At 34.5% G+C, this 26,529-nt stretch overlaps 1 protein-coding gene across 4 annotated transcripts in view; it reads left to right on the forward strand.

Annotated features, from left to right (window-relative positions):
- VPS13C (vacuolar protein sorting 13 homolog C) overlaps positions 1 to 26,529 on the forward strand; it is a 177,513-nt gene that overhangs the window by 62,878 nt on the left and 88,106 nt on the right. For all 4 annotated transcript variants that reach the window (XM_007458878.1, XM_007458879.1, XM_007458876.1 and 1 more), the window contains 17 exons: positions 4,235 to 4,377; positions 5,233 to 5,425; positions 6,627 to 6,741; positions 7,357 to 7,493; positions 8,701 to 8,824; positions 10,183 to 10,300; positions 12,964 to 13,093; positions 13,906 to 13,984; positions 14,651 to 14,790; positions 18,545 to 18,698; positions 20,349 to 20,428; positions 22,029 to 22,088; positions 22,381 to 22,543; positions 23,306 to 23,422; positions 24,297 to 24,400; positions 24,595 to 24,762; positions 25,260 to 25,564. In XM_007458878.1, coding sequence (XP_007458940.1) covers positions 4,235 to 4,377; positions 5,233 to 5,425; positions 6,627 to 6,741; positions 7,357 to 7,493; positions 8,701 to 8,824; positions 10,183 to 10,300; positions 12,964 to 13,093; positions 13,906 to 13,984; positions 14,651 to 14,790; positions 18,545 to 18,698; positions 20,349 to 20,428; positions 22,029 to 22,088; positions 22,381 to 22,543; positions 23,306 to 23,422; positions 24,297 to 24,400; positions 24,595 to 24,762; positions 25,260 to 25,564 — 2,330 coding nt within the window. The remainder of the gene's footprint in view (positions 1 to 4,234; positions 4,378 to 5,232; positions 5,426 to 6,626; positions 6,742 to 7,356; positions 7,494 to 8,700; positions 8,825 to 10,182; positions 10,301 to 12,963; positions 13,094 to 13,905; positions 13,985 to 14,650; positions 14,791 to 18,544; positions 18,699 to 20,348; positions 20,429 to 22,028; positions 22,089 to 22,380; positions 22,544 to 23,305; positions 23,423 to 24,296; positions 24,401 to 24,594; positions 24,763 to 25,259; positions 25,565 to 26,529) is intronic.

Raw genomic sequence — 26,529 nt, forward strand, 5'->3', positions numbered from 1 at the left:
AATGTCTATTCAGGTCCTTCACCTAATTTTTAATTGGATTATTATTATTTTTTTTGCTATTGAGTTGTATGAGTTCCTTTTATGTTTTTCTTATTAACCCCTTATCAGATATGTGGTTTGCAAATATTTTCTCCCATTCTGTATGTTGCCTTTTCATTTTCTTGCATCCTTTTCTATGCAGAAGCTTTTTAGTTTGATGTTGTTCTGCTTATTTATTTTTGCTTTTCTTGCTTCTGCTTTCAGTGTCATATCCATAAAATCATTGCCAAGACTGCTGTCAAGGAGCTTTTTCCCTGTGTTTTCTTCTAGGAGTTATGGCTTCAGGTCTTACATTTAAGTTGTTAACCCATTTCTAGTTAATTTTTGTGAGTGGTGTAAGATAGGGGACCAGGGACTTCCCTGGTGGTGCAGTGGTTAAAAATCCACCTGCCAATGCAGGGGACACAGGCTCGATCCCTGGTCCGGGAAGATCCCACATGCTGCGGAGCAACTAAACCCGTGCGCCACAGCTACTGAGCCTGTGCTCTAGAGCCTGTGAGCCACAACTGCTGAGCCCACGTGCCACAACTACTGAAGCCCACGTGCCTAGAGCCCATGCTCCGCAACAGAGAGAAGCCATCGCAATAAGAAACCTGCGCACTGCAAGGAAGAGTAGCCCCCACTTACCACAACAAGTGAAAGCCTGTGTGCAGCAATGAAAACCCAACACAGCCATAAATAAATGAATTAAAAAAATAAAAGTTAGGGGACCAGTTTCATTCTTTTGCACGTGAATATCCAGTTTTTCTCGCACCATTTAATAAAGAGACTATCTTTTCTCCATTGGGTATTCTTGGGGTTTTTTTCAAGTATTAGTTAACCATATATGCATGGATTTATATCTGTGCTCTCGATTATGTTCTGTTGGTCTGTGTGTCTGTTTTAATGCCAGGACCATATTGTTTTGATTTCTGTAGCTTTGTAATATAGTTTGAAATTAGGAAGTGTTATGCCTAGTCTAGCTTTGTGGTTTTTTTTTTTTTCCTCTTAAGATTGCTTTTGCTATTCAGGGTCTTTTGTGGTTCCATGCAAAATGCCATTGGAGTTTGTAGAGATTGCATTGAATCTATAGATTACTTTGGGTAGTATGTACATTTTTAAAAGCATTAATTTTTCCAGTCAATAAACAGAGCATAGCTTTTCTGTTTATGTTTTCTTCAGTTTCTTTCATGAGTGTCTTATAGTTTGAAGTGTAGATATCTTTCACCTCCTTTGTTAAATTTATTCCTAATTATTTTATTGTTTTTTTGCTGTTGTAAATGGGATTGCTTAAAATTTTTCTTCAAATTAGTGTATAGAAACACAAATGATTTTTGTATGCTAATTTTGTATCCTGCAACTTTACTGAATTTTTTTCATTAGTTCTGACTTTTTCTGGTGGAGTCTTTAGGATTTTCTCTACGTAAGGCATATCATGTGCATAGAGAGGCAATTTTCCTTCTTCCTTTCCAATTTGGATGCATTTTCTTTCTTTTTCTTGCTTTATTTCTCTGGCTAGGACTTCAAACACTATGTTTAATGGTAGTGGTGAGAGTGGGCACCCTTGTCTTGTTCATGATCTTGGGGAAGAACTTTTTACCTTTCAACATTGAGTATGGTGTTAGCTGTGGGCTTGTCATATATGACCTTTATTATGTTGAGGTACATTCCTTCTATACCCAATTTATTGAGAGTTTTTATTGTGAATGGATGTAGAATTTTGTCAAATGCTTTTTCTGAATCTACTGAGATAGTCATGTGATTTTTATCTTTTTATTCATGTGATATATTACATTAATTTCTTTTTGTATGTTGAACCATCCTTACATCCCAGAGATGAATCCTAGTTGATTATGGTATATGATCTTTTTACTGTGCTGCTGAATTTGGTTTGATAGTATTTTGTTGAGAATTTTTGTGTCTGTGTTTATCAGTGATATTGGCCTGTAGTTTTCTTTTCTCATAGTGTCCTTTTCTGGCTTTGATATCAGGATAATGCCAGACTTGTAAAATGAGTTTGGGAGTATTCCTACTCTTCTGTTTTTTTGAGGAGTTTGAGAGGATTGGTGTAGATTCTTTAAATGTTTGATAGAATTCACCAGTGAAAACATTTGGTCTTGGGCTTTTTTTTCTTGGGATATTTTTAATTACTCATTCAATCTCCTTCATTATTGGTTTATTCAGATCTTCTGTTCATGATTCATTCTTGGTAGATTATGTTTCTCAGAATTTATCAATTTCTTCTAGGTTTTCCAGTTTGTTGGTGGATAGCTGTTCATAGTAATCACTCTTATGGTCTTTGGTATTTTTGTGGTATCAGTTGTAATGATCCTTCTTTAATTTATAATTTTATTTATATGTGTTGTCTCTTTTTCTTTGTTAGTCTATCTAAAGGTTTGTCAGTTTTGCTTTTCTTTTCAAAGAACCAACTGTTGGTTTTGTTAATCTCCATTGTGTTTCTGTTTTTCTGCTGTATTCTCTTTTTCATTTATTTCTGCTGTAATGTTTATTTCCTTTATTCTTCTAACTTTGGGCCTAGTTTGTTCTTTCACAGTTCTTTGAGGTGTAAATTTAGGTTGTTTACTTGAGATCTTTCTTTTTTCTTGATGTAGGCATTCATCACTATAAACTTTCCTCTTAAAAATGTTTTTGCCGCATCCAGTAAGTTTGGTATGTTGTGTTCCCATTTTTTTTTTTTTTTTTTTGCAATACACGGGCCTCTCACTGTTGTGGCCTTTCCTGTTGTGGAGCACAGGCTCTGGATGTGCAGGCTCTGCGGCCATGGCTCACAGGCCCAGCTGCTCCGCGGCATGTGGGATCTTCCCAAATCGGAGCACGAACCCGTGTCCCCTGCATTGGCAGGCGGACTCTCAACCACTGCACCACCAGGGAAGCCCTGTTCCCATTTTTGTTTGTCTCATGATACTTTTTATTTTCCCTTTTGATTTCTTCCTTGATCCAGGAGTGTGTTCATGAGTGTATTGTTTAATTTCCACGTATTTGTGAATTTTGTAGTTTTATTACTGATTTCTAGTTTCATCGTGATTGGAAAGACATTTGATATAAAGTGTATCTTCTTGAATATTTTGAGACTTTTTTGTGGTCTAATGTATGATCTATCCTAGAAAACAATCCATTTATTCCAGAAGAGTATTTATTCTGCTGCTGTTTGGTGGAATTTCTCTCTGTGTTTCTTAGGTCCATTTAGCATGTAGTGTTATTCAAATCCATTGTTTCCTTATTGATTCTGTCTGGATGATATCTCTTTTGTTGAGAATGGAGTCCCCAACTAACATTTTATTGCTGTCTATTTCTTTTGGTTCTGTTAGTATTTGATTTATATATTTAGGTGCTCCAGTGGGTACATAGCATATTTACAGTTGTTACATCTTCTTGATGGATTGACCCCTTTATCATTATTGACCTTCTTTGTCTCTTCTGACTATTTTTAACTTAAAGTCTATTTTTTTTTCTTATGTAAATATAGCTACTCTGTCTTTTTTGGTTAATGTTTGCTTGAAATATCTTTTTCCATCCCTTCACTCTCAGTCTGTGTGTGGCCTTAAAGCTAAAGTGAGTCTCTCGTAGGCAGCAGATCATTGTATCTTTTTTTAAAAAAAAAAATCCATTATTTCAGTCTCTGTGTTTTGATTGGAGAATTTAATTCATTTACATTTAAAGTAACTACTGAGAGATAAGGGTTTACTATTTACATTTTGTTAATTGTTTTCTGACTCTTTCATAGATCCTTTGTTCCTTACTTCCCTTCTTCTGGTGTGGTTTGATGAGAATCATCTCTTTAGTTATCTGTCCTACCTGTATTCTTGACCTGTCAATTTTGGGGGCAGAATTTTTTTTTCTCAATGTCTTACTCTCCAAAGTCATCAAGCAGATATTCTTTTTATTTTGTTCAGTTTTTGAGCTAGAGGATTGGTTTGAATTAATTTGCTTTAGTGAAAGCTGCTGAGTTGAATCTTTAGGCCACAAAATATTTTATCAGATTTCATTTTTATTACCTTTAAAACTAAGAGAAATTAATTTTGAATCTTTTGTAAATGTCCTATTTGAGCAAGCAATTTTGTATTGAGTTTTCTAATGTTCTTTTTTTACAATGAACATACGTTTTTTAGATCATTTTATAATTTAGCAGATTTAAATATGAAGAAATGAAAGAATTACTTAAAATTTAACCATTTTCATTCATTCTTTCATTTAGTATGTTGCTTATATTGTGGCACTGAAGTTAGTAAGCACCTCTGTTACAATAAGAGAAAACAGAAATATTCCAGAAATACTGAAAATTCAGATAATTGGCCTTGGCACCCAAGTATCTCAGCGACCAGGAGCACAAGCACTTAAGTAAGTTTTAAAAACTTATTATTTTAATTTTTATTTCTAAGTTTGACTTCAGGCCAAAAAAATATAGTGTTACTTAGCGTAAAAAAACCTGATTAATAGTAGTTTGTCTCTAATTTCTTTTCCTTTTGTGTGTGAAGATAGTCATTTTATGTTAGAGTTTGATTTGTTACGGAACTATACGAGGAGCTCATCATTTGTTCTCCCCTTCCTTTTTTCCTTCACAAATATTTTTTGTATACTGTTTAATTCATAGATTTGTTACTATGAAGGCTATGCATAGAAACAATAACTTTCTGTTTTCAAGGTGTTTATGCTGTAGTTGATAAGAGAGGAAATAAAAAGTTAATTTAAGATCTGTATAATATTTGAGAGCTCATAAGTAAGAAGGTACTGTAATGTGAAATACCTTAGGGTTAATGCTACACAAGCTCAGTTGTAGAAGGGAATAACTTGGGCTTGGAGATCTGGGGCTTAGGCTAACTGAATGGAAGGGACCAACAGATGCAGGGATGAGGGAGCAGAGTGTGCAGGGTGGCATGAAATAGGGAGATGAGTTCCATGAGCATGTATTCCATATAGCATGTATTCGTGTGGCAGTTCTGCAGTGTTCTGAAGTTGGCCAAAGTGGATTTTTCATGAGGATAAGGAGAATTAAAAAATAAACCAAATCAGAGAAAAAAGCCCCAGATTGTATGGGTAATTAAATTCTAGACTTCGGAGTTTGGACTTCAACTCTGGGTGATGGGCATGGTCCTGGCTCTCAAAGGAGTTTTTTAAAAGGGAAATTTGTATTTTAACCTATTATATTACAAGGATCTTATTTTTAATACTTCTTTTTTCCACATTGGATTGTAGGGTGGAAGCAAAATTAGAACACTGGTATATAACAGGTCTGAGACAGCAAGATATTGTACCATCACTTGTGGCTTCAATTGGCGATACTGCATCATCCTTGCTTAAAATTGAATTTGAAACCAATCCAGAGAATAGTACTGCTGACCAGACGCTGGTTGTTCAGTCTCAGCCTGTGGAGGTCATCTATGATGCTGTGAGTACAAGGAGAAAGTGAATCCGTATTAAACACGTCTTATGCTTCTGACATATGGTTTTCTTCTTTTTTCCGTTTCATATTTAACCTTAATTTACTTAGCAGTTCAGTTTACTGACACTTTTTTCTTGATTAAAGAGCAGTACATGTTTAGCAGTTAATTTTGATTTTTCATATGCTACAGATTTTTTTCTACTGTATGCTTATGTTAAATTTTTTTAAAAAGTAATATACCCTTAAAGAAGTCTGTGTTTATTATACTGGCTAACTACTCACATATAACTACACACCAGTTTCCTACCCCAGTTTCTTTTTGCTTATTTTCCCTTTCTCTTCAATGTTTGGAACCAATTTAAAGAGCTTTAGCAGCAAATGAAAGAATTTTAGATACTGTTCACGTGAGAAAAAAGCATTGCCATTTCTTTGCTGTTGAAAATGCTGGCTCCAGTTCTGTATCTGTAGCTCCATCTTTATTCAGACTCTCTTAACGCATCTTGAGCATCACTCGTTCCATCACTTGTAGGTTGGCCCCACTCTGTCATTGAGATCCCTGACTTATTTTTACTGTACAGTTTAGAAGTAAATTCACAGTGTGGGTGGGAGGCAGAATTTATTGTATTGTGTGATTTTTAAAAAAAATTTTAAAAAATTTAAATTGTGGTAAAATACATAGAACATAATTTCCCATCTTAGCCATTTTTTAAGTGTATAGTTCAGTAGGGTTAAGTACATTCACAACATTGTACATCCAATGCCCAGAACTCATTCTTTCTTGCAAAATGTCTGAATTTAAGTTCAAGTTTTGGGTGTAGGTAAGGACTGAACAGCTTTCTTATTTCCTCTCTAAACTTCAAAGAGTAGGAGAATCCAGTTGCAGTATAGAGAGGTGGAGTTTCACCTTCTAATCTGGAGGCTAAGTCTAGAAGTCATGCCCCATTGCTACGTCAATGTGATACCGTAGAACATACTTAAGTCACCTTAATGATACGCACATGTTTGTTGCCTTTCCAATAAGGTGAAGTGGGCTATACCTTTTTTCAGGTTCCCTTTCACTCCAGAGGGAGATGTAGTAGGGTAGATTGTCTTTGGAGGTACCACCTCAGTTCAGAGCCAGAGTTGATTAGAATTAAACTGAAACTTTAAATTTTGTAATATAGAAAGTACTCTGTATAACTTGTTTATATTTTAAATGATTTTACAGAAAACCATCAATGCAGTGGTTGAATTCTTTCAGTCAAATAGGGGATTAGATCTTGAGCAAATAACATCAGCTACATTGATGAAGCTGGAAGAAATTAAAGAGAGAACAGCTACAGGTAAAGAATTTGACTGCATAAATGTCATCTAAACTCTCAAAATTTTTTGCTGTTCTAATGTAAATACTATGTTTAAAATAGTGTAGGTAGTTTTTTGTCAAATATACCTGCCAGACTGGGTGAGAAAGAGAATAATATGGGGCACAGGTGATTCTGTCTGCTGTTACCTTCAGGAACCTGTGCTGCAGAGTGAACTTGAGTTGGAAAACATCCCTGTCTCAGTTCTTAAGCGACTGTTCACCGTACTGTGTGTGTTTTAAATCGAGTTTTAAAGATACATACTTTAAATCGAGTTTTAAAGATACATACTTTTGTGCATTATGGCCTCTAATCTTAAGCCACCTACTGTATATGGTTACTTAACTAAAGAAATAATGAATTTTTCTATCTCTGGCTAAAATACTAGCTGTGTTGGGTTTATTATATTATGCAATAAGATTGTTTCTCATTGACCATATGCAATTTCACCTTACATGCTGAATGGAGAATCTAATCTGTGAAAAGAACTTCTCCAACATACTTTTCAAGTGATCTTCTTATTCTCGTTGTTAATAATATGATTACATATTTCAATTTGACTGCATAATCTTTCATCATTTCTTTTTCTTCTTTTAGGACTTACACATATTATTGAAACCCGAAAAGTTCTTGATTTAAGGATAAATCTGAAGCCCTCGTATCTTATAGTTCCACAGACAGGTTTCCACCATGAAAAGTCAGATCTTCTCATCTTAGATTTTGGTACATTTCAGGTAGGTGTATATGCATTTCTGTCTGCCCATTTTTGCTCAGTTTAGCAGCTAGCTGTCTAACAGTATGCTGTTTTTCCCTCAGAGTTCACTTAAACTAAACCTAGACTTATTTCTTGTTAGCATTTTGTCAAGCCTAGCTTAGATTGTGTAGTTTGTATGTATCTTACCACTATTAAAAAAACAACAGCTAACATTTTCTGAAATGGTGGATGATTTGACATTGAGGACTGGCTTACTGCTGTCTTTTCCTAATTAGAGAGAAGCACTCCTAGTTTTCAAGCACTCCTAGGTTTCCAGAATCTAATTGCATAGTTTTCTTTGTTAATTTATATGTCTTGAGAATAGAAAATTATACAGATATGAATATATGTTTGTTAAATCACTGACATCAACTAAGTAGAGTACGAGAACTCTAAGGGTTTGGGTGTTGAACCTCCTAGAAATCCAATCTTCTGAGAAAAAGTGAAGATTTCAAAAAATGTAGTCCTGAATTGATCCTTCTTTCCTTTAGGAAGAGGGAAAAGCAAATCTAGATTGGAGCTGAATTCTAATGGCCTAATTATTCTAGTTATATAGTGGGGAGAGGAAGGAATAAAACCTTCTGTTTCATGGTGAAGAGTTTAGGATAGCTGGTAGGGAAGCTTGAGCCACAAGTGGTGACAACTCCTGAGAGTCAGGAAGAGTCACATGTCTAGACGGGTTATTTGAGATAGACAGCTGTGTAACTCATCTTGTCATTAATTTAAATGTGCTGAGGGGCTTCCCTGGTGGCGCAGTGGTTGAGAGTCCACCTGCCGATGCAGGGGGCACGGGTTCGTGCCCTGGTCCGGGATGATCCCGCGTGCTGCGGAGCGGCTGGGCCTGTGAGCCATGGCCGCTGGGCCTGCGTGCCATGGCCGCTGGGCCTGCGCGTCCGGAGCCTGTGCTCCGCAGCGGGAGAGGCCACAACAGTGAGAGGCCCATATACCGCAAAAAATAAAATAAAATAAATGTGCTGCGTACCTGTTACCCAAACATAATAGAGATGTATGCTGAGATGGTATATTCCTAATAAAATATTTGCTAATAATTATTAGAAAATTAAGCAAAATATGAATTCATTAAGGGCAATGTTTTAATTTTATTTAGGCTTTAAGAAAACACAACTAAAGTATGTTGATATAAAGATTTTTCTGTTAAAAAAATTGAAGGTTTTTCTCCATTTCAGCTTAACAGTAAAGATCAAGGTTTGCAGAAGACTAGTAATTCATCTCTGGAAGAAATAATGGATAAGGCATATGACAAGTTTGATGTGGAAATAAAAAGTGTGCAACTACTCTTTGCAAGAGCAGGTAAACTGTTGCTCAGTTTTCAGGATCTTGAAATTATGTTGAGTAGCGTTGGTAAATAGATATGCATGTTTACGTGTATATCAACCCTGATAACGTTTTGAACACATATACTGTTGGTCACTTAAGGGAACCAAATAGGAGCCCGTCAGTGAAAATCTTTGTCACAATTACAGAGATGTGGCTGTTCATCTTAGGGTACTTAGTACCATTTGAATCTAAGTCCAGTCATTGCCTGTTTTTTTTAAAGTGACATAAAACTGCCCATAATATGGAATAGAAGTTGCAGTTAGCTTATGTTCCTCTGTCCCAGTGTGTTTGGGATGTCTCAGTGTTGTTTTCCCTTGCTGCCTTTATTTTTAAATATTTTACTATTAGCCTAGTCTTTATTTGAGTAGTAGTATGTTTTTTACTTTTGTAGATACCTGAGAAGTATGGATATAGTCTTTAAACCCTAAAAGTAGTGAATTTAATTATTTTCCAAAAGCTTTGGTGGTTTCTACTGCTTAAATGAAGAGTGTTGGTTCTCTGTATTTCTTTAGTTTCTAGAAGCAATAATAAGTATTTGCAAAATATCCTTGAGTATCAGTCTGTGGTAGGTCACTGAAGGAAAGGACATAGTTTCTGTGTGCAGAGTGTATACTATAGTGGGAGTGATGAGATTTATTAAAATGTAAATATATAATGCTCTACTTAGTTTTATAGAGTGAGCCTATTAATTCCTTGAAGAGAAGTACCTTTACAGACCATTAAAGCTGCCTTTTCTTTTGTATGTACTTAATAATAATTGTTTGAATTATAAGCAATAAAAGATGTTCCTTCATTGCCATCAGTTAAGATCTGTGTAGAGTTCTTTCAGTCATTGGAAGTCTGCCTTTGGAACCTTCTTATTTGGAAGAAAAGTGACTCTTACACTTCTTGTCATAAAATCTTGCTTGATAAAACTCATTTTTGCTTTAGAATTATTGCACTTAGGACCGCCAGAAACCTCTTTTTTTCTTGTCTTTCTTTCCCTGTTTTTTCCTTTTTTCACTGCAACCCCCCAACCTTGATCTCTAATTCTGGAATCAAGGCAGTAAATTCTTAGGTTATTTTCCCTGTTTGCTTTAAAATGTAAGATGTTATTAGAAAACATTCTTCAAATAAATGTTTAGAATTATTTTTATATCATAGTCTTTGACTTTTGTCAATCTGTGTTAAAAAATGTAGGTCAGTCATTTAGCTTGTATGTTGAAAGAAGTAAAAGTCATCATTGAATATATTTGTTAATTATTTTCTAATAGGTTACTTTTCCATAGAACATCTGATAATCTAAAACTAATTAATAAAAACTAGTCATTTAATTAAAAAATTTTTTTAAGATGAAAACTGGAAAAAGTGTCGATTTCAACATCCATCAACTATGCATATATTGCAACCCATGGATATTCATGTTGAGTTGGCCAAGGCAATGGTGGAAAAAGACATCAGAATGGCTAGGTAATGTATGAGTTTCCTTTATATTATAAAATCAACAAGGTGAAATATGTCTGCATCAGTTACTGAATTTTAAGAAAGCAAAGCTAGATTTCTGAAGGACAGAAAAAAATAATGATTATCTTACAGCAGAAATACATTTTTAAGGAAATGTTTATTTGAATTATATATCACCTCTCTTATTTCAGAAGTACTTGGGCTTTTACATTTTGTGAAAGTTGGTTATCCCTGTTTTTGAATGGATCGAATTCAAGGTTCAATATTGAAATATAAAATCTTCAAAAATTATAGGCTCTTTTGATTATGGAACCATGTAAAATCTTGAGAATAATCTAAGGGAATGGAAAGTAGAAACTGAATTTTGAATTTAAGTAGATAATTATGAAATTATCTGCTGCCTTCTTAAAAACAGCTTTGTTGAAGTATTATTGACATTTAATATGCTATGTTTGTTTAAAGTGTACATTTTGATAAGTTTTGACGTAAGTATTTATCTATGAAACCATCACCATAGTTAAGATAATGAACACATCCATCATCCTCAAAAGTCCTTGTGTCCCATTGTATTCTCTCCCTCACATCCCTACCTGCTAACTCCTCTCCCCTCAATCCCCAGGCAACACTCATCTTTCTGACACTAAAGGTTTGTTAGCGTTTTCTAGAATTTTATATAAATAAAATCATAGAGTTGTAATTCTTTTTTCTTGACTTCTTTCATTCAGTATAATTGATTAGAGATTTATTTGTACGTGTATCTTTAGTTCATTGATACTCTTTATCAATTGGAGGTTAAACCAACCGTGCATTACTAGATAAAGCTCTTTTAGTAGTAATGTATTATTCTTTTAAAATGTTGGACTTGGCTTGCTAAAATTTTGTTACGAAGTTTTAAAACCTTACATTTCTGTTTATGAGGGATATTGATCTGTGCTTTTATTTTCTTGTTTTGGCATCAGTGTATCAGGCTTCATAGAGGGAAGTTGTGTAGAATTAGTATTTTTTCCTTCTTATATGTTTGGTAGAATTTGCCCATGAAGCCACCTGGGCCTGGAGTTTTCTTTTTTGGGGGAGGGTTTTTAACTACAAATTAAGTTTCTTTAACTTAAATTCAGTTTCTTTAATAGATATACGGCTGTTCAGATTATCTGTTTTTTTGAGTGATCTTTGATAGCTTGCATTGCAATGAAAAAGTGTGTCTTTCATGTCTTAGTTGTTGAGTTTATTGTTTTAAAATTGTTTATAATATTTCCATCTTACCTTTTTAATACTTGGAGAATTTGTAGTGTTGCTGTTTCTCTCACTCTTGATATTAGTAACTTGTCCCTTTTCTCTTTTTTTTCTGATCAGTCTGGTTAGAGGTTTATCAGTTTTGTTGATCTTCTGAAAGAATCAGCTTTTGGTTTCAAGTATTTTCTCTATTGTATTTGTTTTTTATTTCGTTGATTTCCACTCTCACATACAGTATTGCTTTTTTGTTTTGCTTACTTTGGGTTTCATTTGTTTTATTTACTCTCCTAGTTTCATAAGATGGAAGCTGAGACCATTCAATTGAGACCTTTCTTCTTTTCTAATACAGGCATTTAGTGCTTTAAATTTCCCTTGAAATGCTGCTTAACTGTACCCTACACATTCTGAAACTCTTCAGTCAGTAGACTGGGTATTTGTACAACTTTAGTCATTTGTTTCCCATCTTTCAACTTTCCTTTGTTGACTGATGTCCAGTGTCTTTGAAATAGTTATTTCACATATTTTGTCCATTTTTTTAGTTATTTTAGTTGGGAGGGTTTACCTAGTCTCTCTATTTGGGATGATATTAGTTTTATGCAATGTTTCAGAAATAATAAAGAAGCATCTCACATTTTTACAGTGCTTTTCAATTTACAGAGTACTTTCACAGAAAGTTCAGTCCTTTGAGGTAGGAACAGCTAACTGGCCTCTTTTGAACATTAGTGGTTGCATTATACAGAAAAATCATTCTTCGTTTAGTAGTTAGGCATCTGTCAACTTGAGCTGTTCACAGCTTAGTTAGGAAGTCAAAGATAAACAACCTGAAAGAGCTTTATGAGCAGCAGATAGCTGCCCCAAAGTTATTAGGACAAGCAAACCCAGGCAGTTAGGTGTAATAGGGAAGCAGAAGAGAAACACGTGCTGAAAAGTAAGCACCTGATGAAAGCACAACAGTGATTCAGCAGTAAGTAAAACAGATAACCTTCTCATGGAGCTTATATTTTAACCAGAGGAGACATAAACAAGTGTACATATGCTATGTCAGGTGCCGATAAATGCTATGAAAGGAAATAATGGGAGGTGAGGGGATAGAGAATGATGGGGTAGATACTCTTTGATGTTTAGAATGAGAAATTTTTGACACCAGGAAATGTTATGTGTAGTGTTTTAGGTTTTAAAACATAGATAATTTGTATTTGAAAATATCTTCCTAAAAGTTAGTTAACTTAAGGTTTGGCTGCTTAAGAAGGATACAAAACTTGGCTTACATAGAGCTTCCCATTCCCTGACAATGTTGAGGCATTAATGTAATTAGATTAAAACATATCCAAAGTAACTTTGACCCCAGAATGTAGTCTCTTCTCCATTCCCTTCCCCACCTCCATAGTATAGAGAAGCTGGACCTTGAAACCTTATAGTTGAATTAATTATGTTTTTAGATTTAAAGTGTCTGGAGGGCTTCCTCTGATGCATGTGAGAATTTCTGATCAGAAGATGAAAGACATGCTACATTTGATTAACAGTATACCCTTGCCACAGAAATCATCTGCACAGTCTCCAGAGAGACAGGTAAATGGAGATAATAAAAATGCTAAATATCTTTATATTTGTATATATGGTGATTTTTTTTCATCTTTTTGTGAGCTGTTTTGTTTTTCAGTATTGTTTAGGGCCAGTTTCCTTTATTTAATACATTTTTGAGGTTTAATGTGGTTGATTCTGTACAGAACTGCATATGGCATTGAATAAATAAAGACTCTAGCCTACTTTCATTTTGGAGTGGTGGTGGAAAGTCTGTTATAGGGAATAACGGAAAGAAAGATACATAAATGAAAGGAAAAATGTTTTTCAAATTTAGGAAATGTATTTTAAATAAAGCTAAGTATAGAAATCTTCTTTAAAATGTTGCAAAATAAAATGATCATTATAAAATTTTCTTATATGTTAGACTTAAAAGTTCTAGATCACTTTACTTGGAATTAATCTTTACAACATAAATGTTGGACTTGCATTTACTTTGAAATGAAATTTGAGAGCCAACTAATGTCGATACCATTTTCGAGGGACCTGTCAAAAAGACGTATAATTAATATTGTAATAGACAGCAACTTAATGAATGCCACACAATGATAGGTAGACTTACCTACTAGAGTTATACATGGTTCTGCCCTTGTAAATGCAGGTGGTGGTCTTAATAATAAGTAAACTCCAGCCAGCCATTAGTTGATTGCATAACGTTCTTTGTTGGAAGATTTGTGTGCTGTGTATGTGTCTTTCCATCTCTCTCTATCCTCTGTTATTTTTTCAGTATTTCTCTCATTTATGTACATTTAATCCTGCTAAATTAGTATGTTTAGAAAACTTTTTGTATTATTTTCTAGGTATCCTCAATTCCTATTACACCAGCTAGTACAAAAGGCCTACTTGGTACGCCACTGTTGCTAGATGGAGTGGAATCAGGTGAGGAAGGTAAAATGTTCTTTATTAAACCAAACCTAGAGATAAACTTTTCAGAAAATAAAGGAATTGTGAAAGTGTTATAGTAATTTACTGGCTTTATTTCCAGTTGTGCTACTAACCAACAGTGAGACTTCGAGTCATTTATTTTCATTTAAGGCCAAGTTTCTTTGTTTGAATAAAAGTATTTTTGTGATTGACAGTGTTTAAGATTCTAAATAAGCTGCTTTTTTTTTGCCCTGATCTCTACTTGATTCTTTTCTCTATCTCTGGTCTAACTGATCTTTTTTCATTTTGAACTAGAATGTAAACTTTATGAGGACAAGGATAATGTCTGTCCTGGTCACCCTGGTGTCCTTAGTGGCTGGTACAGATGGATATGTGATAGATGATACCCAGTAAATATTTTATTGAAAATTGAATGAATAAACTAAAGTGAAAAACAATCAGAAGTGTTGAAGAAGAAAATAGAAGGGCTGTTTGATTTTATATATGATTATCCCATGCCAGGTTGAGTCACTCTGTGGGACTTAGAAAGAAGCTATATTCTGATTCTGAATATGAAGGTTATGTCTAATAAATGAATTTTACTTTTGAGAGATTTCAGTTTGAGTGTTTTATGCAGTTTTCGATGGACATTCTCTCAAGTCAATTGTCTTCTTCCTTTAGAGTCTGATGATGAGTATTTTGATGCTGAGGATGGAGACACACAGACTGGTAAAAGTATGAAAGGGTCAGACATAAAAAAGGTTGCTGAGGCCCCAAATGAGGAGCTCATTAATCTTCTACTGAAGTTTGAAGTTAAAGAAGTATGTGTATTTGTTTTGTCCATAAACAAATATATTCTTGTTACTGCTGTCCTTATAAACTGTCTCATGCTAGACCCAAACATTAAGTATATTTAAAACGTGGTACTCTGTCTTCCCTACTGCCACCCCCCCCACACACACATACTTCCAAGAAAATGACATGTTATTTTGTAAAAACCGATACAAGTATGATATGTGGTATATCTGATCTATTCTGGAAAAGCTCGAGACTCTTAGTTAGGATTTTCTTTTCTGTAGAAAATTTCTGTGACATGTTTACTTTAACATTTTTCAACTTTTAAGCCAAATAATATAGTTTATTGTCATGTTTATAATTTAGAAAAATGTAAGCGACCTAAATTTGCAACACGGCTTTTACAGCCATTGAAAGTCTGGTAGTAATAAAAGAAAACATTGACATCGAGAGACGGTCACCGCATATCTTTATTTGGGGGAAAAAAAAAAGCGATTACAATTCCAAGGATATTATGGTTCCATTTAGAAAATAAACACACACATACACACACACTTTTTTTTAATAAATGACAGTGTTCATCTCTGTGTGGTGGGATTATAGTTTTTCATTCCCGCCTGTTTGCTTTTATATATATTAAAAATTTTTTAAATGAATATGCATTGCTTTGAAATAAAACACAAAAGGTATAAAAAGGAGGTATTTCTTAGTGACTGCTTTATATCTAAGTATTATTGGTATTTGTTTAAAGAAAGATATGTTCTCCATGTTTAGACTTCTTTGACTTCTGTCTTTCTCTCATACTCCCATCTAACATATCAGAAAACCCCTTGACTTTACCTTCAAAATGTATTCAAATGATTGCTCTTCCCTTCCACAGCTATTGCACTGTCCACGTCACCATCATATCTTGATTGGACTGTTGCCTCTTGTCTCTCTGCTTCCATCATGTACTCTGTTCTGTAGCTAGAGTGATACTATTTTTAATCTTTTCTTAAAAAAATATTTATCTTTTTGACTGCGTTGGGTCTTAGTTGTGGTATGCGGGATCTTTTGTTGTGGCATGCAGGCTTCTCTCTAGTTGTGGCGTGCAGGTTTTCTCTTTCTAGTTGAGGCATGTGGGCTTAGTTGCCCCATGCCATGTGGGATTTCAGTTCCCTGACCAGGGATCGAGCTGTGTGCCTTGCACTGGAAGGCGGACTCTTCACCACTGGACCACCAGGGAAGTCCCTAGAGTGATTGTTTTAAAGGGAAAGTCAGTTCATGCCGTTGCTTTGCTTATAACCCTACACAGGCTTCCCACCTCACTCACAGTAAATTCTTCCCATGGCATACAAGGCCTTAAATGGTCTACAGGTCACACCATGTGACTTCTTTGGCTTCATCTGCTGTTCTCTTCTTCCTTGCTCATTTTGCTCCAGCCATATTTCATTTATTCCTTCCATAAATGTTTATCAAGTGTTGTCATGTACCAGGCATTGTTTTAGGTACTAGAGCTACAGCAGTAAGCAGAGTTCTTCCACATGGAGCTTACACTTGCCTTTTGTTCTTTCTTGTATACCAAAGCATATTCTTTGTGCTTGCTGTTTCCTTTGCCTGGAAAACTCTTTTCTTGCATGACTTGCTTCTTTACTTCCTTTAGAAATGCCATCTTATTGGAAAGGCCTGACCACACAACACAAAATAGCAACCTTTGCTTTTCCCCATCCTCCCTAGAATGTAAGCTTCTTGAAGACAAGGACTTTGTCTGTCCTGGTCATTTTGATGTTCTTAGTGGCTGGCACACCCTCATACATGGAAGGTGGTGCTCAATAAATATTTTATTGAGTATTGAATAAATGAACTAAAGTAATAAACAATAAAAATAATCTAAGAAAAAATAGTGCTGTTTGAAATATTTTTCCCAATTTGACCTTTTTTTGCCATTCCAAAGTTTTAAATATTTCTGTGGTGAAATCTAATTTTTTCTTTATATTCTAGCTTTAGTGTGTGTTTAGAAAACTATCCTCCATTACAAAAATATTTACCCATGATTTTATTTATTGTTTTATGATTTTAATGCTTTCATTTAAATCATTGATTTATTTGAAATGTATTTTTGTATATCCATTCAGTACTGAATATCTTACTGTACTGTTTTATTGTTTCTGTTTTTCATTTGATGCTCCTGATTTTTCTTAGGTATATGATTATATCACTGCTAATAATATTAGTTTTTGTTTTTTTTCAGCATTTATATTTTTCCAGTTATTGTGGCTGGCTTATAGGTTTCCCCAAAATCTGATAGTTCAAAACAACTATTTTATCTTGCTAATAGTTTTGTGGGTTAGGAATTCTGGAAGGGCCCAGCTTAGTAATTTTTGCATGTAGTCTTTCACATGCTTCCAGTCACATTTGACTAGAGTAGCAGTGACCTGAACTCTCAGTGGGCCTCATGCCTCACTCATGAGGCTGGCAGTTGATGCTGGATGTTGGCTGGGACCTCGGCTGGGACTTTTGACCACAGTACCAACTCACGGCCTCCTGACCATGGCAGCTTCAGGGTAGTTGAACTTTTTACATGGCAACTAGCTTCCCCCAGAATGAGAAATCCCTGGTGGAAGTTTCATGGCCTTTTTTTGCGGTATGCGGGCCTCTCACTGCTATGGCCTCTCCTGTTGCGGGGCACAGGCTCCGGATGCGCAGGCCCAGCGGCCATGGCTCACAGGTCCAGCCACTGCCACGGCATGTGGGATCCTCCCAGACCAGGCCACGAACCTGTGTCCCCTGCATCGTCAGGCGGACTCTCAACCACTGCACCACCAGGGAAGCCTTGTACTCTGTTGATTGAAGCAGTCACAACCCTGCCCAAATTCTGCGGGGGTGGGGCAAAGACCTCCATCTCTTGATGGAGATCAAAGAACTTGGATGTTTTAAAAATGGCAACATATATGTTTTATTTTTCACTGGCTAAATATACTGGCTATCATTTCTACAATAAATTTGAATAGTAGTGTAATACTAAATGTCATATTTTTTGACATTAATGGAGATGATTCTTATATCACCAGACATGACTTTTAGTTTTGAGATAAAGATTTAAAAAAAATCATATTCAGGGGCTTCCCTGGTGGCGCAGTGCTTAAGAGTCTGCCTGACGATGCAGAGGACACGGGTTCCTTTGGCCTGTGCGTCCGGAGTCCATGCCCCGCAACGGGAGAGACCACAATGGTGAGAGGCCCGCGTACCGTTAAAAAAAAAAAAAAAAAAAAAATCATATTCAGGAAGAATTCATACATGCCTGTTTTTACTAAATTAAAAAGGTAAATCAATAAGGACATAAAATTTCATCATGATTTTTAGATAGATGTAGTTATATTCTCAATAATAGAATTTAAGATGATAACTTCCGGGCTTCCCTGGTGGCGCAGTGGTTGAGAGTCCGCTTGCCGATGCAGGGTACGCGGGTTCCTACCCCGGTACGGGAAGATCCCACATGCCGTGTAGCGGCTGGGCCCGTGGGCCATGGCCGCTGAGCCTTTGCGTCCGGAGCCTGTGCTCCGCAGTGGGAGAGGCCACAACAGTGAGAGCCCCGCGTATCACAAAAAAAAAAAAAAAAACCCAAAAAAACCCCAAAAAAGATGATAACTTCCAATCATGGTAAATAACTTGATGGTAATAGAAGAGTATGAGCAAAATTTCTACTATGGTCATGACTGTATATATGAAGAAGGATTTTGTATTTTTAAGTATGATTCGAAGTACTTATCTGCCTTTCATTGGCTGTCCTGATCGTTTTAGGTGATTTTGGAATTTACCAAACAACAGAAGGAAGAGGATACAATTCTAGTGTTTAATGTTACTCAGTTAGGAACAGAGTCTACAATGAGAACATTTGATTTAACTGCGGTAACTTACTTAAAGAAAATCAGCTTGGATTACCATGAAATTCAAGGTAATAGCCATAAAATTAGAAATAATAGACAGTAACAGATTTAGTATCACTTTTGAGTATCTGAAACACATTCATTTATATAGTAATAATTATAATAAATAATAGCAGTGTTCTAAGCATTTTATAAATAATAACTCATTTAATCCTTGTAACAATGCTATAAGATAGGCAATGCTATTATCTCCAACTTACACAAGAGGAAACAAAGTCATAAATTGGTTACATAATTTACCCAAGGTCACACTGCTAGTTAGTTAGTGGCTGAACCATGATTAAAGCCCTAGAAATCTGGCCCTAGGGTCTGTATTCTTAACTACTATGATCTAATCAGAGAGTCCATATAAATCCCCTTTATATAGGGAGTATTATTCCCATTTTACAAACAAAGGAAGGTTAAATAAAGAGAGATTAAGTGAGTTACTCAAGATCAAGCATCTTACGAATAGCAAAACCTAGAATTTATCTCTGGTCTTATAATATTGAAGTTCTTATTCTTTTGATTCAATAGTGTTCATATATCAGAAGCAGCATCAGGTTATGAAAATGAAAATGGTGGGACATAAAATTAATTCTTTCAGAAGCTTTTATGGTTTATGCATTTCAGTGTACATCTTGTATACTCATTGGATGAGGAATGAAGGAATGGATGAACCTACAGTAATTAAGCTTACCTAATATTTGCCTAGTATTTTAATCAAATATAAAGACCTATTTTTTTTGTTATTTTTTAAATAGCTCTAACTAAAATTAACCTCAGCTTAGAAGAAAAATGTTTTATGTATTAGTAAGCTCCTATAAGCATTGTGGAGAGATGGAGTTTATGTTATTGTCTTAAGGGGAAAAATACAAATAATAAATTTTCTAGGCTATTTTTTCCTTTACAGAAGGTTATTTCAGTGGAAAATTCTGAGATATCTCAGAAACAGGAGTTATAAAACTGCAAATAATAAAAGATGGATAAAAGAGTGGATAAATCACTTATCCCTCCATGGCTTCTGGAAGTAGTTCCTTGGGACATGTACATGAGGATATAGAGGACATCTGGTGGTACCTGTTGTTTTTAAATATAAAGAAATTTAACAGTTCCCCTCCCTTCAAAAAGCTATTTCCTCTTCTGTGTAAGCCTTCTCTTAGTCTAAACGAAGGAAAATTATTTAAATTTCTTTAGTATGAATGAAATTTTAGAGCTCAACAGAATACTACATGTTTTTCTAGTTCAACCTCATTGTTATGTAGTTGAGAAAACTGAAGTTAAATAGCTTTTGGTAAAGGTAGAGATGAATTAGAATTCATATTTCCTGATTCTTAACACCCGTAGTCTTCTACTGCCTTACGAATGCACGTATGGTCTTAAAAATATCTAGAGAAGTTTTGATTACTTTTGAACGCAGATGTACGATCAAAGAAAATAAATACAGTATGCATGTTTTTAAGTAAGTTGGATGTCAGAGGTAAGGTAAGGATTTGGATTGGCTTATTTCTTTACCAGTGATGACCTTAATATTTAATAACCATGAAAATATGTGCAGGTAGTTTTTTAAAGCTTAATTAATAAAATATTTTAATAAGAAAAGGACATGTTGAAAATTCCAAATGTAAAGAAGAGCAATTTATTTGAAACACTTTTTTTTTTCTTTTTCTTTAATCTAGGGTCCAAAAAGAAGCCCCTTCACTTGATTAGCTCTTCTGACAAACCTGGATTAGATCTCTTAAAAGCAGAGTACATTAAGGTAAGGGTCATAGAATGTTTATATATTTATTGTATACTCTAAACTATCCTCTGGAAGGAAAAAGATGACAGTAGATTCTTAAAGGCTCTTGTGTATCATAGGTTTGAATCATAGGGATATCTACTGTTTCTCTTTCCATTTGCACACCTCTTTCTCTTTCACTCAAGTAAGGACTAGGATTTTACAAAGTCACACTTCTTGTCCACAAAGATGGAAGCCTGGGGTGAAGTAGGTTCTACTACTGTCTTCTGGGGCACATTCACCTACCTACATTCATTGTATGTGTAGGTGATATTTGGCTAAGTATCCTACATCAAAAGGGATAAAGTCAAATTGAATTTGGTTCAGAAGAGAATTGCCCGGATTTGGAAGGGCTCAAAAATATGTTATATGAAGAATGTTGAAGAATGTTATATGAACTGATGGTATTCAGCTTCATTCAAGATTAGTTGATTTATTTAATTATTCAATAACTGTTGAATGTCTTTTGTGTCAGGTTGTGTTAGGATACAGAGATGAAAAACATTCTCTGTTCTCAAGGAATTTGTAGACCAGTAGGGAGATAGGTAAACAACAATTAAAATATAATGTGTTTTATGGATGCCAAGGGGGGAAAGTGGCAGGGGGCGGTGGTGTGATGAATTGGGAGATTATGATTGGAATGTATACACTGATGTGTATAAAATGGATAACTAATAAGAACCTGCTGTATAAAAAAATAAAATAAAATTCAAAAAAATATATAATGTGTTTGATTCTTTAATAAGGAAGAACACAAAGCACTATGGGAGCAGGGAGGCAGGGATATTGATCTAGCCAGAAGGCTTCTCACAGGAGGTAAAACTTTGAATTTACTGTGTATGTTCCCAAGGGACATAACTTGAACCAATTGGTTTTTATGATAGGAGATAGATTTTTAAAAATATGTATTTATTGATTGATTATTTATTTATTTAATTTTTTTTGGCTGCACCGGGTCTTAGTTGTGGCACACAGGATCTTCATTTCGGCATGTGGGATCTTTAGTTGTGGCATGCATGTGGGATCTAGTTCCCCAACCAGGCATTGAACCCGGGCCCCCTGCATTGGGAGCACGGAGTCTTACCCACTGGACCACCAGGGAAGTCCCAGGAGACAGATTTTTGATTCAGTGTGAAGACCTCATTAAATCAAACTTCTCTAAAGTTTGGATTTCTAAGAAAATGAGGTTTCTTTCACTGGAGATAATCCTAAAATAGACTTGCTGAAGACTTTCTAAAGGTATTTAAACATTAGGTGATAGATGGGCTAGACTACCTTTAAACCTTCTAACCCTCAGAGTTAATCATTCTGATCCCTAGCTGCAGTTTCCCAAAAGTGAATGATGCCATGCTCTCCTCTGTTTGAAGAGGAGGACAAGTTTTTACTCTTATGATAAATAAATAGATTTGGATGTAACTTTATAATAATGATAATAAAATTAAATATATAATGTACTTAAAAATAGTTATAACTAAATATAAATAAATTAAGTAAAGATTATAAGTAAATGATTCATTTACTTTGGTCTTAATTCCTTCTTTAGAACTTTTTTTTTCTTTCTTTTTTTGGTTTTTTTTAGGCTGATAAGAATGGACCCAGTTTTCAAACTAGTTTTGAAAAAACTGAACAAACACTTAAGGTAAGAAATTCTGTTAAAAGAATAGATCCTGTTTGAAAATAATTAGGATTGGGAAATGGAGTAATTAGGTTACCTTGATACTCAAATGAACCCCCAAAATGTGTAAGTATAATTTACTCTCCATTATATTGCCTGTTTAAGGACTGTGAGTTGTGAGGCTTCCTCTCTTCTCTCTTCCTTTTAAGTGGTGTACGGCAGTGATGCAAGCCTAGTTAGGAGCCTTTTGCATACATCATGCAGACTACTGGTATAATTGGCCTGGGAACTAATTTTCTTTTTAAAATATTTCTAGGTGGCTTTTTCATCTTTAAACCTGTTGCTGCATACACAAGCTCTTCTCTCTTCTCTTAATTACCTGACAACCATTATTCCATCAGATGGCCAAAACATGGGTGATACCAAGGAAGTACAAGTTTCTACTGAAAAGCAACAAAAAAATTCAGCTCTGCAGAAAAGTATGAAAAACACTGTTTTGTTTCTTGTTAGTAAGGGTTTTAGAATTGTAGAGCTAATTGGGGAATCTTAGAGACCATCTGGTTAGTCATGTACATGCCATTTTGCCTACCTTTGTTCTTTCCTTCAAACTGAGTCATACGTGGGTGCCTGATATGTAAGATAAATGTAGTTAATACTGTTGTTTAAAAAAAAAGTTTTTGTTCTTATTCTGGTGGTGATGGGGGATGCCTTTATATGGGTATTAGGGGAAGAAGACCTGTATTTATTCTGAGCTCTTCCTCCTCTCAGTGGCTCCTGAAAGGACTCCATAAAGGGTTAATCTTCCCTAACATTTTACAGATAAGGAAATCAAGACCCAGAGACATGAGGGCCAGGGTGCAGGGATAGCATTGAATTGGATAAGAGCCCTGCTTTTGGATCAGAAAGAACTCAGTTCAAATCCTGACTCTGCTACTTAAACTATGGGACCATAGGCATGTTATTTAATATTCAGTAACTTCCTTGAGTTTGAGTGTCGTTATCTTTATGTATTTTAAGTTTTTTCTTGCTTTTACATTATCAAAGTAGTACATCTCACTATTAAAAATGCAAACTATATATAAAGAATATATAAAGCAAAAAAATATTTGAAATACTTAAGAATTTGAGAATTTTAAAATTATTTTAAGCAGAACCATGGTTCACTTAATATAGGGAAGAAACCTTAATAGAGTGTATATTACTAGAATCCACCGTGATAGAATTGCTTTGTTTATATGCAGTGATTGTATCCTCTAAGGAGAGTGACATTATTCACTTCAGGCTGTTTGCCAAGTTGAATGCTTTCTGTGTTATTGTTTGTGATGAGAAGAACAATATTGCTGAAATCAAGATTCAAGGTAAAAGTTCTCATGATGTTAAAAATTGTTTAAAAGATAAGCTTTTTTTTTTTTTTTGCAATGCTAAAGTATATATAAAATGGAAGGCTCTGAGCTCTGAAAACTGGATTATTTTATTTTATGACATAATTGGATTGCATGTTTTCTTAACTCTTTGAGAGTTGAACCACACATACTGGTGTTTTGGACCCTTTTGAGAGTTGTCTCAGAGGTGAAAGGAATACTAATGTCAATGTAGGGATGCTGTTGATGAGCTAAGTATCAACCCAGAATTCAGTTTAAGGTCTGTGAATACACTTTATCTTGGTACAAATGCAAAGCAACCTTATCACGAAGAACAAATCCTATGAGCCCATTATGTTCTTTTAGGCAAAATCTGCTAAAATGAATGTAGTTTTTTTCTTTGACTCTATCTTTACCAGCTCATTGTGATCTGGTAAAGGTAAAGAATATGTTTGATACAATTCTTGAAGAACTTAAAACCCAGAAAACTAGGGTTTTTCTTTGTTCTTTCTAAACTGGCAGTGCATCTACTAGTCTGAATTTGATTCATGAAACTCTTATAGTCTCCATGTAAATGACTGGATATAAGGTGTAAAGAATTTACTAAAATCCTAAGATAATCTATTTGCACTAGTTGTAGTTTTTTCACAAGGTTGAAAATTCAAATAATTATTTTTTAATGAGTTTATAGGTTTCATTGTTCATAAAACTAAAAATATCTAATATTGCACTTATTTATCAATTGTGAGTTCAAACATTGCTAAATTTATTAAAAAAATCACCTACAGAATAAAGTTATGCAATGGAAGAAAAATCTTCAGATCTTATTATGGTATCTATAGAAATTATAATAATATAATTTCTTTTCCAGGACTTGATTCTTCCCTTTCTCTTCAGTCAAGAAAACAGTCACTGTTTGCCAGATTGGAAAATATTATTGTCACAGATGTTGATCCTAAGACAGTTCATAAAAAAGTAGGTGATAGTAAATCATTAATATTTTTTGATGATTGAACGTGAGATTTTATTTTAAAATTTATTTTTTAAAATACGAATAAAATATATTTTGATAGAAAAATGTTCCTGTAATGATTATAAACCCTTTTAAATTGGGATTTTATTTTGTCATTGTCCATTGGATGGAGTGCATTCAAATCTCTGCTTTTCAGGCTGTGTCAATAATGGGAAATGAAGTCTTTCATTTTAACTTGGATTTGTATCCAGATGCTACTGAGGGGGATTCCTATACTGACATGTCCAAAGTGGATAGTGTGGTGTCACTGAACGTTGGCTGTATTCAGATTGTCTATCTTCATAAGTTCCTCATGTCACTTCTGGTAAAATCACTATTTATATATAGATTTTTTGGCTTAGAAATACTTAAAATAAGTCTGATAATTATGATTATTGCAAATCTTAAAACTTTGAACGTTAGGTTGTGCATTGATTTGATTATTGATGGTATTTATGGATTAATGTAGAGGTCAAAACCTTTCTTTAACAGTTGAAATCTGAATCATATAATGATTTTTTGTCTAGCATTGTCTAGAACTGGAATTATTTTTGCTGGAATATAATGAATCCAAATTCTCAAGTGCAAAAACTATTAAAACTGTTTTTTTCTCTGTTCCTCAGCCATATAAGTCTAATTATAATTAGCCCTTGTCAGGTAGCTCATAAATATGGATGGATAATCAGTAATAACTAGAAAGATAGGACTAAACTGAAAGTTATTTATTGGAAAAAAATTAGCACATAAATAAAAAGAAGACGGTGTTAGAAATGAGGTGCTTGTCCTCCTGTTTGAATTGCTCCTTTTATTTTGTGTCCACAGAACTTCCTGAACAATTTCCAGACAGCCAAAGAGGCTCTGAGTGCTGCCACTGCTCAGGCTGCAGAAAAGGCTGCCACAAGTGTGAAAGATTTTGCCCAGAGGAGCTTTCGTGTTTCTATCAATATCGATTTGAAAGCACCAGTTATAGTCATCCCACAGTCTTCCATTTCTACCAATGCAGTAGTGGTAGATCTTGGGTTAATCAGAGTTCAGAATCAGTTCAGTCTGATATCTGGTGAAGACTACTCAAACCCACCAGTAATTGATAGAATGGATGTGCAGCTAACAAAGCTTAAGCTTTCTAGGTATACTCTTTCAATAATTATGTATTGATATTTAAGTATTATTTATGAAATTTTATGACTATTGAAATTCATGCTCAACATACTTCTGTTGCACAGAACTGTCTTTTAATCAGCTTTTTATTTTGAAAAATCTCAAGCCTATAGACAAATTGCAAAACTAGTACCTATAATTTTTCAAATAGATTCACCAATTATTTACATTTGCTTTAACTCTGTATATACATATTATCATTTAAAATATTTAAAAATTTAAAATTTTATTTTTATTCAGGTATGACTGACATATTAGTTTCAGGTATACAACATAATGATTTGATAGTCGTATGTATCGCTAAATGGTCACCATAGTAAGTCTAGTTAACATCCATCACCACACATACTTACAGAAAATTTTTTTCTTGTTATGAGAACTTTTAAGATATATGCTCCTAGCAACTTTCAAATATACAGTACAGTGTTATTAACTATAGTCACCATCCTATATGTTACATCCCCAAGATTTATTTTATAATTGGAAATTAAAACATTTTTTGCTAAACCATTTGAGAATAGATATCTTAACGCTTTGCCCCAAGGTGCTTTAGCATGTGTCTCCTAAGAACAAGGACATTAATTCTCTTACATAATAACCACAATTATCAAATTCTGGAAATTTAACATTGATATAATCTATTATCTAATATGCATTCAATATTCAGATTTTACCAGTTATTCCAAGAATTTTCCCCTCAATCTAGGATAACATGTGGCATTTAATTGTATCCTATATTAGTGAGGGGGATTTCTGTACTGATAGACATTTATTCTGGGATCGTTCTTCAGCCTTTCTTTGTTTTTCATGATGATGACAGTTTTGAAGAGTTCAGTCTAGTTGTTTCATAGAATGACTCTCAATTTAGTTTTGTCTGAGTGATTTCTCATGATTTAATTGAGCTTATACATTTTTGGCAGGGATGCTGTGTAAG

This window comes from Lipotes vexillifer, unplaced genomic scaffold, assembly GCF_000442215.2.
Source record: "Lipotes vexillifer unplaced genomic scaffold, Lipotes_vexillifer_v1.1 scaffold102, whole genome shotgun sequence".
NCBI lineage: Eukaryota > Metazoa > Chordata > Mammalia > Artiodactyla > Lipotidae > Lipotes > Lipotes vexillifer.